Here is a 12,577-nt window from a genome sequence, read left to right as displayed (position 1 = left end):
TAACTGCTTGGTTGAAAGAAAGACCTCCACCCACACCGGCCCTTTTTGAATCATGTTGCCCATCCCTAACACAGACGGTCAGTCTGAAAAACCTTTTCACAGAAGTGAGTAAATAGAGTGCGACACTTTATACAGTGGCCTTAGATGTGTCAGTGGTTAAAGTAACCACCGCGGAATTGAAAAACGTGGTGAGCACTTTGTAAGAATGGGTAACAGGGACGGAAGGTTAGATATCCAACATGGAGGACATCACTCAACATTTGGTGAATCACAAAAATTCCTTACCACCATTAATGAACACCATTCATAGCTATTCAAAGTAATCAGGTTATCAAATCAGTTGGAGCAAATCTGAAGCGATGGCAATATCTAAACACTATCACCCAAAAATAACACAGCGTAATTTTAGATGGATCCCAAAAGGCATGGTATACTTGGCTTAGTCCAGACCTAGGTGAGATAATGACATTGAATGATGAGCCACTCCTTCAAAAAAATTAAAGCAAACCTAGAGAAATGGGAAAGGCTAAAGCTGTCCTTATGGGGCACAGTAAAAGTTATTCAAATAATAGTCCATTTTAACTGCATATCCATGATGCTGCCACTCAGCACCCTGGACCACATTTTTAAACAATATAAGAATCTTATTAAAGGCTTCCTCTGGGGAGGGAGGAAGCCCAGATTCAAGCTAAGCAAAATGTGTGAGCCCAAAGATAAAGGAAGGCTTGGCCTACCAGATGTGAGATTATATACTGTGTCATTTGAAATGACTAAGATAGCCAACCACTCGTGGGAGATTACGTCTGGTTTGGTTTGGCGCACTATAAAGAAGAGTATTTGAAAGATGAACGTTTGAGTGACACACAAAAAAAAAAACAATCTGATTACTTCGCACTCTAGCGAGGCCTTGATGAAGGCTCGTAAGCTGTACAAGATCTCACATTACGAACAGTGTTATGCTTCACTTTGGTTCAGTCTGGAAATACAAATAGTGAAGCAGAAAGAGTACTGGGAATGGTGGCTAGATAATGGAATATGTACAAACAGTGATATTTATAGGGATGACACATTTATGTTATTCTCCGAATTAGTCCAAAAGCACAAACTGCAAGAGAGGGGAGACTTGGAAGTAATTACAGATCAGAGATTGCATCATTAGTAAGTTTCAGCCAGATGAGGTAGATAATCCAATTGTTAAATATCTTAAACACACTTAGTCATAAAGCGTCAGCATTCTATAATCACTCATTTTATTCAGTTAGCAGTACATGTGACCATTTAAGGATATGGCAGAGACCTTAACTGTGAAATCGACAAGGATAAAAGAAAACAGGAAAACTAGAGGGAAATTTATTCAATATAAAATTCTGCACCGATATTACTGGACACCATGTAGGCTTTTCAGATTAGGACCAACAGGTAGCAATACATGCTGGAAATGTAAAAAAGAGATGGACACGGTTCTGCATCTTAGTATATAGGAATGCTCTATGGTCGAACCATTTTGGTATTAAGTGCTAGAATTTTTAGAAACACGGGTGGGACGACCTTTGCCGGTATCCCCACGCTTATGCCTTTTAGGAGATAATACAAATACCAAATTTGACCAAAGGTGCATGCTCAGTTTTGGTGGTTGGGATAGTCTCAGCCGCCAGAATTATACTGAGACATCACCCACGTGCCTGACACTTCAAGAATAGTTCTAATGAGTGAAACGGCACCATAAGAGGTTATGTTGGCTAGGGTGGGGGCTTTGACATTGGGAAGTTGGGATTACTTCATGGTTCATTTGACTTTTAACTAGAAACTTGAATGTAAGGCTACACTACTCCCCCCCAGTTCCCCCCTCCCCTTGTCAGTCAGGGCGAACAGGCGCCCCGACTGACCAGAGGAGACACTAGTGCAGCAAACAGGACACATACCCACCCACATCCAGCTTCCCACTCACAGACACAGCCAATGGTGTCTGTAGGGATGCTCGACCAAGCTGGAGGAAACACGGGGATTCGAACTGCCGATCCCCGTGTTGGTAGGTAACGGAATAGACTGCTATGCCACCCGGATGCCCTGTAAAATATTTTTTAGATGTGGTTTGGTTACCTCACCCGCTTTTCCACAGCCCTTCATTAGTTTACTTAAAATTATATTTAATTTTTGACAAACTTCAATTTTGTCATTGAAACTACCACTACGTAGACTATATCTTGAATTAAGAATTTTTCATTTTTTTCTTTCTTCCTCACTTCTTGTCAACCTAGACCTGACCATCTAAGCTGTCATGTCAAGCATGTTCATTCCTCAGAGAGGCCCTTCAAGTGCCAAGTTACGGTAAGAGTGAGAAGCTACAAATCTCGAGTTATGATGTCCTTTTATTTCAGTTTCATGTTGGGTTCAAGCTTAACACATCAGTATTGGCCTAGCTGAGAAATCATCCTTGACAATAAAAGTAATCTTTTAAATTGGAAGTTGAAGTATAAAAAAGAATGCAAATGGTTACTGATTCTCAGCTACCCTCACCAACCTCCTTAGGCATGTACCTCGGCATTCGCCACCAAAGACCGGCTTCGCTCACACATGATTAGGCATGAAGGCAAGGTCACCTGCAACATCTGTGGAAAGATGCTAAGTGCTGCCTATATCACCAGTCACCTCAAGACACATGGCCAGGCCAGCTTCAACAGCCAGTGTAATAAAGGTAGGCTAGACAACTTTTCTCTAGCTCTTTTACTCATCTAATTGCCTCTTTTCCTCATAAGTCTGTATTTTAATGCAATCAAAATTTTCTCTCCCTTTGCTTTCATCTACTGTTCTTTTTGTTATAGATCCAACTAGCCCTGTCTCTGAGATTATTAACAAACCATTGGTGATATCCTTAGATAGCTGGGAATTGACCAAATCTAAGCCCACCTTTTGTTACTGTTGGTAACTTGGTCATTTTACGATCTTTGAAAATGATGATGCGCATACCACTCATCTAGTTACTGCCGAGTTAAGTCATAACTGATGGTTTCTAGAAGTTGATACATTTCTTCAAGAAACTGACAACAAGGTCTTCAGTTTGTTATTGAAGGATACCCGTAAGATGTAAAACTATATGACTGAACAACATGTATAATTAACAGCTGCAAAACTAAGAAAAATTGAGGCTAAGTCATTCCACTGGCAACTAAATAAGGAAAATTCTCTTGAGCTGTCATCAGTCTTGCTCTTGCACTGCTGGGTCAGTTTAATATCTACCTATTGCTAATTTGGTTTTAAAAAGTTGAATGCCGGTTTGTTGTATAAAGCCTGCTTCATGTCCGGTGTAGAGACTAATGTAAGCATGTTGCAGCCTGTATCGGTTCCAGTTGATTCCAAATGTAACACAGTCTTGTAACTGGGCAGTTTTAGGGATATGCCTTTCACCCTCAGAGACCAATTCGATACATTCTCAATATGCAAATCTCAATATGCAGTCAATGAGCCATTGCATCTGGATGCATTTTAAGCAGCCAAAAGATAGATACAATTAAATTCAGCCTTTACTTGGATATGATGCTATTCAATACAGTGCATTGCAAAGTGCACACAGTTCTATTTTAATTCTGCAAACGCTATAGTTTTGTGACTAGTTGTGAGAAGAAATCCAATTAGTTATACAGCTTCTCAATTCAGTAATGATAGAGGGCGATAAGAATGGTTTTAACCTTCTATTTGGAATCTCATTTGTTCATAGTAAAACATGAAAATGGTAGGTTTCTGTGGTTGTAACGACAGTTCTATGAGTTTATGTAGCCCCGCAGGGCGTCCGTTATATGGCACAGCTATTACGTTACAACCAATCATCTGGAAGGTCAAACCAACTCACATCAACCAACCAGGACTCAGCAGCACCTTATATCAGGGCGTGATGCCCACAGTGCACCCTTCCAATGAGTAGCACATACAGCACAATAACACAACCCAGCTGGGCGTCGAAGCCCTGCGAGGCTGCTTTGACTCATAGAACTGTAGTTACAACTACAGTAACTGTCTTTATGCATGATCAATAATCCAGATAAGGAAATCACAGAAAGTTGAATCAGTTCATCTGAACACAACATTTAGAGGAAGAAACATTTCATCACTCATCCAAATAATGGGAGTACTTTACATCCTATATATGACTCGGGTGTGCTTTGATCCACACTATTGATTATGTGGATAAAGTGAGGGATACCATTTTGGAGGCGAATGAAACAATTGTCTTGTCTGACACTATGTCTCTCTTCATGTGTGTTCCTGTTGATGAAGCAGTGGAGGTAGTCTGTATGACATTTCAAGCTGACCCCACCTTTAGCAACAGGACCACCCTAAACACTGACCAAATGTGTCTGCTCCTGAACCTGTGTCTTCAGTCCATGTACTTCACATACAGGGGCAGTATTACAGGCAGATGCATGGGTGTGCTATGAGTTCCCCAGTTTCACCCATAGTGGCCAGTTTGTATATGGAGGAAGTGGAAAAGACGGCTCTGATGTCCTATCCAGGGATACCACCTAGCCATTGGTGCAGATTTGTGGACAACACCTGGATTAAAATTAGGTCTCAGGAGGAAATCCCACATTAAACAGGCCCTGGTCAAGTGTGGTTATCCTAACTGGGCATTTGTCAAAGCCAGGAAGATGCCCAAACAGTGCACCAGCCGATCTAAGAGAGGAGAAGGACAACAGCTGCCTAAGCGTAAATCAGTGATGATTCTGTATTTGGCGGGAGTGTCAGAAAAGTTGAGACACGTATTTTCCAAACACCGCGTCTCGGTTGGTTTCAAACCCCAAAACACGCTGCACCAAAAATTGGTCCACCCCAAGAATCAGGTCCCCTGGCACAAACAGAGCAATATAGTGTACACTATTAAGTCCTGGGAAGATTGCTGGGACTTTTACATCAGGGAAACCAAACAGACACTGGAGAAGAGGATGGAACAACACAGACAAGCTACCTCGTCACGCCAGGACTCTGCAGACTACACCCATCTACAGGCCAGTGGCCACTCTTTCAAGGATGAGGATTTGCACATCCTTGATACGGAGGAACATTGGTTTGAAGGGGGAATCAAAGAGGCCATCTATGTGAAGAGGGAATGACCATATCAGATTTGTGGGGGGTGGTCTAAGAGTACATCTGTCGCCATCTTACAATGCTGTGATTGCAACTACTCCCCAAACCTCTTTGAATAATACATGTAGCGGTCTCGGAAAGTGAAACACTTTTGTTGTGATTTTTATTTTATGTTCTGTTAAAAAATACACATGATTATTTTAGTTTAAGGCTTTTCAAATGTGATGACAATAATATTGGTTAAAAAAACTATAGGTCACATGCTTTCACAGTGAGTTCAGAGTTCATTGACATAATGCATTATGGGTAATTTTGGGTCAAGGAAACAAGTGGGACCCACATTCTACACATGTCCAAGGCGCACACGGTAATGTTATTCATTTGATTCTTTGTTTTTTTATGTACTTTTGGACGTGATATTTGATTTGAGTAATTGTTTTTGAATGGTATTTCTGTTGGACACGTTTATGTTTGCTATGTCTATTTATTTATAGTTTTCACGGTGTCATCTGAGAAAGAAAATAAACGGTTAAAGACATCTGTATGTCCACATGCCACATGTAAAAGGGCTTCAAGTGTTAAATGACTGTGAAGAGAATCAAAAGATGCTTCAAAAACTCCCTGATTGGGTGACCTCTCGCTGGAATCGTCATGTCACAAAGCAGTTGAAACAAACAGAGGAATACCCTAATTTCAAGGAGTTTACAGAGTTTATGGCACAAGAAGCAGAAATTGCATGCAATCCTGTAACATCCTTTCATGCCTTGAAGCCTACCGAAGAAAAGCCATCTAGAGATATAAAGCGCCCAAAGGCTAATGCATTCATCACAAATGTGAAAGCGTCAGATAAATTAAGTACAGCGACAAAAACGTATGGTGCTGCGGAGAACAGCTCAGGTGGTACTAATGCATCCATGAAAGTGAACACTTTATTTTCATCTTCAAACCCAGTTAAATGCATGTGCTGTGGAGAAAGCCACTCCATCCACAAATGCCAGAAGTTCGCAGATAAGTCTATGGAGGACAAGAAAAAGTTCATATTTGACAATAACCTGTGCTTCGGCTGTCTTAAGAGAGGACAAAATTCAAAGGACTGTAAGAATAGAGGTACTTGTGGCATATGCAAGAAACGCCATCCAACACCACTTCATGAAGACCGTCCTTCTGCAGACGAATCATCTTCTCATGCCATGCAAGCAGAAGAAAACACATCTTCCTCTTCTTGTTGTGTATACCAAGGTGATGGTGGGAGCACATCCATGATAGTGCCTGTATGGATCTCCTCGACCGACACCACCACTGAAACAGAAACTTTAGTGCATGCCCTGCTAGACACCCAGAGTAGCAACACCTTTGTAGACCAGGAACTGTGTGAGCAGATGGGAGCTGCTTCGGAACCAGTGAAGTTAAAGCTTTCCACTATGATGGGGAAAGACTCCATCGTTAAGAGTGAAAGAGTTAGTGGGCTCAGAGTTAGAGGGTTTTCCTTGCAAAGCTTTATCAACTTGTCACCTGCCTACATCAGGGATTTCATCCCCGTTTAAACGTTCCCACATTCCTACCCCTGACAAAGCCAAAAAGTGGAAACATCTGGACAGCATAGCACATGAGATACCAGAGCTGATGGATTGTGAGGTTGGATTACTAATAGGCTATGACTGCTCCAGAGCATTAGCACCAAGACAAGTTATCATGGGAGGAGATTACGAGCCATATGCCATTAAGACAGACCTAGGTTGGAGCATTGTCGGTGGCACACCACAGGATGTGAAGTCAACAGATGTGACAGGTCTGTGTCATTGTATATCAGTTAAGGAACTTCCACCGATGACACCAGCCGCTGTCATCCGAGCCCTAAAATCAGACTTTAAAGACACAAACCCTTGAAAAAAAAGCATATCACAAGATGACATACAGTTCCTACAGACCCTGAATGGAAGAATACACCAGAACACTGATGGTCACCTGGAAATGCCCCTCTTTAAGACACGCCCACAACTCCCACTCAATAAGCAGCTGGCTTTAGTGCGACTGAAGCACCCGACAAGAAGACTTGAGAAAAAACACAGATTCAAGGGCGACCCTGAAGTCAAATCGACACAAGTACGACAAACTGAAGTAGTAGAAGAGGACCATTTTATGGAGAGATTTGAACGGTTCTCAAAATGGCACACAGCACTGAATATTGTTGTCAGGATCCAGTGTCTAGCAAAGGAGACAAAACAGCAGAGCCCATAAATGTGGAAGACAGAAGAAACACCAGTCTTGTGCTTGTTAAATTAGCACAAAGGGTTGCCTTTAAAGAAGAAATACGGGCACTGAGACATGGCAAACTGCCACACAGCCATCAATGGCACCAGCTTGATCCAGTATTGAAAGATGGTGTTCTCAGGGTGGGAGGGCGTTTAAAGAATACTTCCTTACCCCTCGACTTGAAGCACCCAGTAATCCTGCCACGGGATGGTGTAGTCATACATCTGATCCTAGAGCACTACCATGGCAAAACTCAGCACCAAGGCAGAGGACAGACATTAAATGAATTAAGATCAAATGGTTATTGGATTGTTGGTGGGAGCAAAGCTGTGACAAATCACATTAAACAATGTGTCACATGCAGGAAAGTTCGCAGGCCTACAGAAGAGCAAAAAATGACAAATCTACCCGCTGACTGTGTCGATCCCTCACCACCATTCACCTACTGTGGAATGGATTGTTTTGGACCGTTGCACACAAAACAAGGTCATAAAGAGCATAAGAGATATGGTCTCATACTCACCTGTCTGTCCTCAAGGGCAATTCACATAGAAATGTTGGCAAATTGAACAACTGATGCTTTCCTGAATGCCTTGCAGTGTTTTATAGCCATCCTTGGAGCTGTAAGACAAATCAGATCAGATCAAGGGACAAATTTTGTTGGGGCAAAGAACGAACTAACAAAGGTGTTAAAGGAAGTGGACAAAGAGAGACTGGCTGCTTACCTGGCTGAAAAGCAGTGTGACTTTACATGAACGTACCTGATGCCAGTCACATGAGAGGTGTTTGGGAACGGCAGATTAGGACAGTAAGGAGCGTGCTGAGCTCGGTCCTCTCAGAGAGTGCTGGAAGATTAGATGATGCTTTGTTAAAACATTTTTCTATGAAGCCATGTCAGTTGTAAATAGCCGCCCACTCACCACTGACAGTATCAATGACCCCAAAAGCCTAGAGCCACTTAGCCCAAACCATCTAGTTACCATGAAGACCTCGGTCCCGCTGCCTCCACCAGGAAGGTTTGTGGTGGAAGATCTGTATGCCAGAAAAAGGTGGTGCAGAGTACAATACTTAACAGAGCAATTCTGGAGCAGAGGGAGGACGGAATGTCTTGTGAACATCACCCTCAGACAACGCTGGCAATCACCAAGACGAAATGTGAAGGTTGGAGATGTTGTCATTGTCAAAGAAAATGAGATCTCCCGCAGTGAGTGGAAACTAGGTGTTGTACTTGATGTTTGCAAAGATGACGACGGATTGGTGAGAAAAGCCACCATACAAATAGGAAATAGAAAGCTAGGGAAAGAAGGTCAATGCCTCAATCCATCCATTCTTGAACGACATATACATAAGTTGGTGATACTTGTAGAAAACAGCCAAGTCTGATTCCAATTGAACTAGACTCTAAACACTTCATACACTTTACACAACCGCACAATAGTACCTGTGTCTCCAATTAAGTAAGCAGAAAGGGTCGAGGTCATATAGTGTGGTTTAACAAGAGTTGAACAAGAGTTGTTATAAACGGTAAGTTGGTTCTGGAAATTACTAAATGTAGTTAAATAGTGGCATGATAAATCAGTAATTTGGTGGGAGTGTAGCGGTCTCAGAAAGTGAAACACTTTTGTTGTGATTTTTATTTTATGTTCTGTTAAAAATTATACATGATTATTTTTGTTTAAGTCTTTTCAAACGTGATGACAATAATATTGGTTAAAAAACTATAGGTCACATGATTTCACAGTGAGTTCAGAGTTCATCTACATAATGCATTATGGGTAATTTTGGGTCAAGGAAACAAGAGGGACCCACATTCTACACATGTCTAAGGCGCACACAGTAATGTTATTCATTTGATTCTTTGTTTTTTTTATGTACTTTTGGATGTGATATTTGATTAATTGTTTTTGAATGGTATTTCTGTTGGACACAATTTTATGTTTGCTATGTCTATTTATTTATAGTTTTAACGGTGTCGTCTAAGAAAGAAAATAAATGGTCAAAGACATCTGTATGAAGCTTGGCCTTTATTGGACTTGTGTGGCTACAGTACACATGGCCATTGTAACTAGTTAATGGTCACGTCAATTTGCATATGTAATCAATCTGGTTTTGGTCGTTATGCAACTATGCTGTTTATAAGGTTGGGGGATATCTGCAGTCAGTTGAGACTGAAGAGGTCACTTGTGTACAGATGAACTGATTCAACTTTCTGTGAACTACAGTAACCCACTTTTCATTACATTGACTCCACCCTGCAGGGTCTCGGTCATGTGGTTCAAAGGGTCTCGACCCGATATCTATACCCTGTTGAGTCATGACAATCTTCAGGCTGATGTAGAATAGGCAATGGCCAGTGTGCAAGCGCAGCATCAAGGAACACCCGAGTCATATGGAATGTAAAGTACTACCACAGGTTGAGGATATGTCAAAACGAGGCATAGAAAATAGGTGCTGAACAAAACACCCAAGATATATAGTAATGTGGCGGTGATGAGATCAGAGCTGTGGTGACACATCTACTCAACAGAAGAAAGATAAAAATGCTCAAGGATATGCAGTGCATATCAGCACTGCTATAGATTGAACAAGATACACTGCAAAGAAGGAGAGACTTGAAGCTGTAAGCGAAAGTTACGACTAACAGCTGAAAGCGAGAGCCATCTCATATGAAGCTATACCCCTACACTAAGTCATGTGATGAGCTACACTCAGCAAGAGGATGGCCAAGAGGGTGCCTAGCTACCCTCACAGCATCTACACTTTAACAGCGGAGTAAGATTAAGGCTTATTCAGTATAAAATGTGAGAAGTCTTACACTTGAGGAAGAGGGCATGATGTAGGATCAATACTCATCTCCACACATCATGTCTCAAAACAGCCTCCACTTAACAGCCATACAGACAGTGGAGGATGCGTGTGCACCCCTGTTGGTGGCCAGTACATTATTAGAACTGCTGGGATAGCCTGGGATAGCCTCTCTGGTAGAAGCCTTCCAGAAGCCATGGCCTCAGTGTAGTTGGCGGGCACCGATATCGGAGGACATAGGATCTCGGATGGTTTTGGCTTGTTTCATCTGAGGACTGTGGGGGAAGCGGGGAGGGCTATATCCAAGCATCCTGCTTGATTTTTGATGACCCAGCTGAAGTCTTTGGTAGGAGAAGTCTTTTCCGGCTTCACTGGTGAAGAGGAGGTGCTCAAAGCTGAGTGTTATTTTTTTGCGGGGGGGGATTTTTCTCCCCAATTGTACCTGTCCAATTACCCTAATCTTCCGAGCCATCCCAGTCGCTGCTCCACCCCCTCTGCTGATCGGGCGACCCCTGTGTTGGTAGGCAACAGAATAGACCACTACACTACGCAGACGCCCTTGAAGCTGAGTCTTCTTGAGAGAAGAGAGAGAGGTTGACAAGGGAGAGGCTGAGCTCTGGTGCTGCAGTGGACGCCGGCGTGTCCAGTGCCCAAATCCATCACCGCTACGCCTAACTGAAGGATGTCCTCCATCTCCTGTGGACACCTAGAAGAATCCTGGTGGGTGGAGGTTTCCTCAGATGGAGAAGTGCTCATTTTAGTTCTGAAAAGAACTGTTGGATGTAAAAGAAAGAGAAGAAGCTCTTTTTTGAAAACGGTGGAGAAACTTTTTCAGATGAAGGCTGAAATGAATGTAAAGGTGCACTATGGGCTTCATGCCTTGATATAGAGTGCTATTGCATCTTGGTTGGCTGACGCAAGTTGGTTTGAGTTTTCAGATGACTGTTCCCTGCGCAGCGGCTGTGCCATATGACAGACGCCCGGAGGGAAGGAGTCAACAACATAGAATAGTGCAATACTTGGTAATCCTTTCAAACAGGCCACTGTACATTCTATGTTAACAACAATTTGATAAAGCATTGTATTTTTATTTGGGGGGGGGGGAACCCTGACTGCCTCTACCTAGAGGAAGCACTATCTTGATGACAGTCCCATAGTGAATCCATGGCATGGCACAGAGTGGGTCGTGAGGGTGGTCGGCTAACCCACAAGGTGCGATGTCAGGGGTCTCAGGGAGTTTCTGACTCATTGGTTGACAACTGAAATAACTTTGGATTATGTCAAACTTTAATTTTTTTTGAGGCCATTAAGCTAATTATTTACACTGTTCAATAGTGAAAAGCTTATTTTGATGCTAATATGTTCGAAGGTTTACGCTCTGTTCTGAATAACAAAGTAAAAAAAGAAACTAACCATGCAATTTGTGCTATTACTCTTCGATGAAGAGTCAACTTAAATTTTAAATGCGGCCTTCGCGGTGCCATCACTTTGCCACTTCTCTCTCTACAACTTCTCTCTCGCACCCCTTAAAGCTTGTAGAAACTAGCTAACTGTTTAATAATTGAAGTATTTCTGTTATCAGTGTTAGTCAGTTTATTATTTGGTGATTTATGATGGCCTGTTCAGTGTTGCCATGATGTCAACAATGTTTCATCACTGCCCAACTTTGAATTGGATGCTGTCACTGATAAAGTAGAATAACATGAGCAAACATGGAAGACATCTCTGAAGTTTAATTACTTGCCCTCAAGAAATGGAGGCGGAAAACAAGGAGATGAATGTGCCTTTTGTTGCACTTTTGGGCTTGCCCCTTTTAATCCAATCTTTGTAGTCAGCTCGATCTGCCGCATACAGCTAATGGCCTTAAGAGACCCCTGATTTCCATAGGATATTTTGCACATCAACTGCCTGTATATTTCATTACTCTTCAGCAGGTTTTGCATATTATCACCCTTGTCTCACATTTTAGTAAACCCCTCCCACATCACTGTACTCTGTATTCCCTCACCAACCACTCTCCTCTCACCATGCATCGATCCATTCACCGGCTTACAGTTATTTTTAAGTCCGTCCTTGGTTTGCTGCTTTCTTATTTATGTTTTTACATCTCGTGCAATCTCGGCAGCTGTCAGCTACGATCTCAGGACTATTTGATGATGCTGGTCCCCACAGTCCGTACTGAACTTGGCTAAAAGACATCTTACTCTGCACCTTCTGCCTGGAGCTCCCAGCAAACCTGAAACTGCCTCGTGTGATTTTAAGAAACTCATGAACTTATTGATGATTGACTCTGCTAGCACTTGCACGTGTGCACTTTAGTGTTCAATATCGTTTTAACTGCGTTGACTTGTTTATTTTGTTTTGTTTTCTTCATTTGGACTCTTGAAAATGAGACTCCTTGTCTCAGTGAGACCTTCCTGATTAAATAAAGGGTAAATAA

The 12,577-nt window shown here is 42.2% G+C and overlaps 1 protein-coding gene across 2 annotated transcripts in view; it reads left to right on the top strand.

Annotated features, from left to right (window-relative positions):
- Positions 1-12,577, top strand: part of LOC130115619 (vascular endothelial zinc finger 1-like) — a 38,531-nt gene that overhangs the window by 20,683 nt on the left and 5,271 nt on the right. For both annotated transcript variants that reach the window (XM_056283354.1, XM_056283353.1), the window contains exons 3-4: positions 2,259-2,328; positions 2,530-2,695. In XM_056283354.1, coding sequence (XP_056139329.1) covers positions 2,259-2,328; positions 2,530-2,695 — 236 coding nt within the window. The remainder of the gene's footprint in view (positions 1-2,258; positions 2,329-2,529; positions 2,696-12,577) is intronic.

The sequence above is a fragment of the Lampris incognitus genome, chromosome 7 (genome assembly GCF_029633865.1).
Source record: "Lampris incognitus isolate fLamInc1 chromosome 7, fLamInc1.hap2, whole genome shotgun sequence".
NCBI lineage: Eukaryota > Metazoa > Chordata > Actinopteri > Lampriformes > Lampridae > Lampris > Lampris incognitus.
This window is presented reverse-complemented; position numbering and strand designations above follow the sequence as displayed.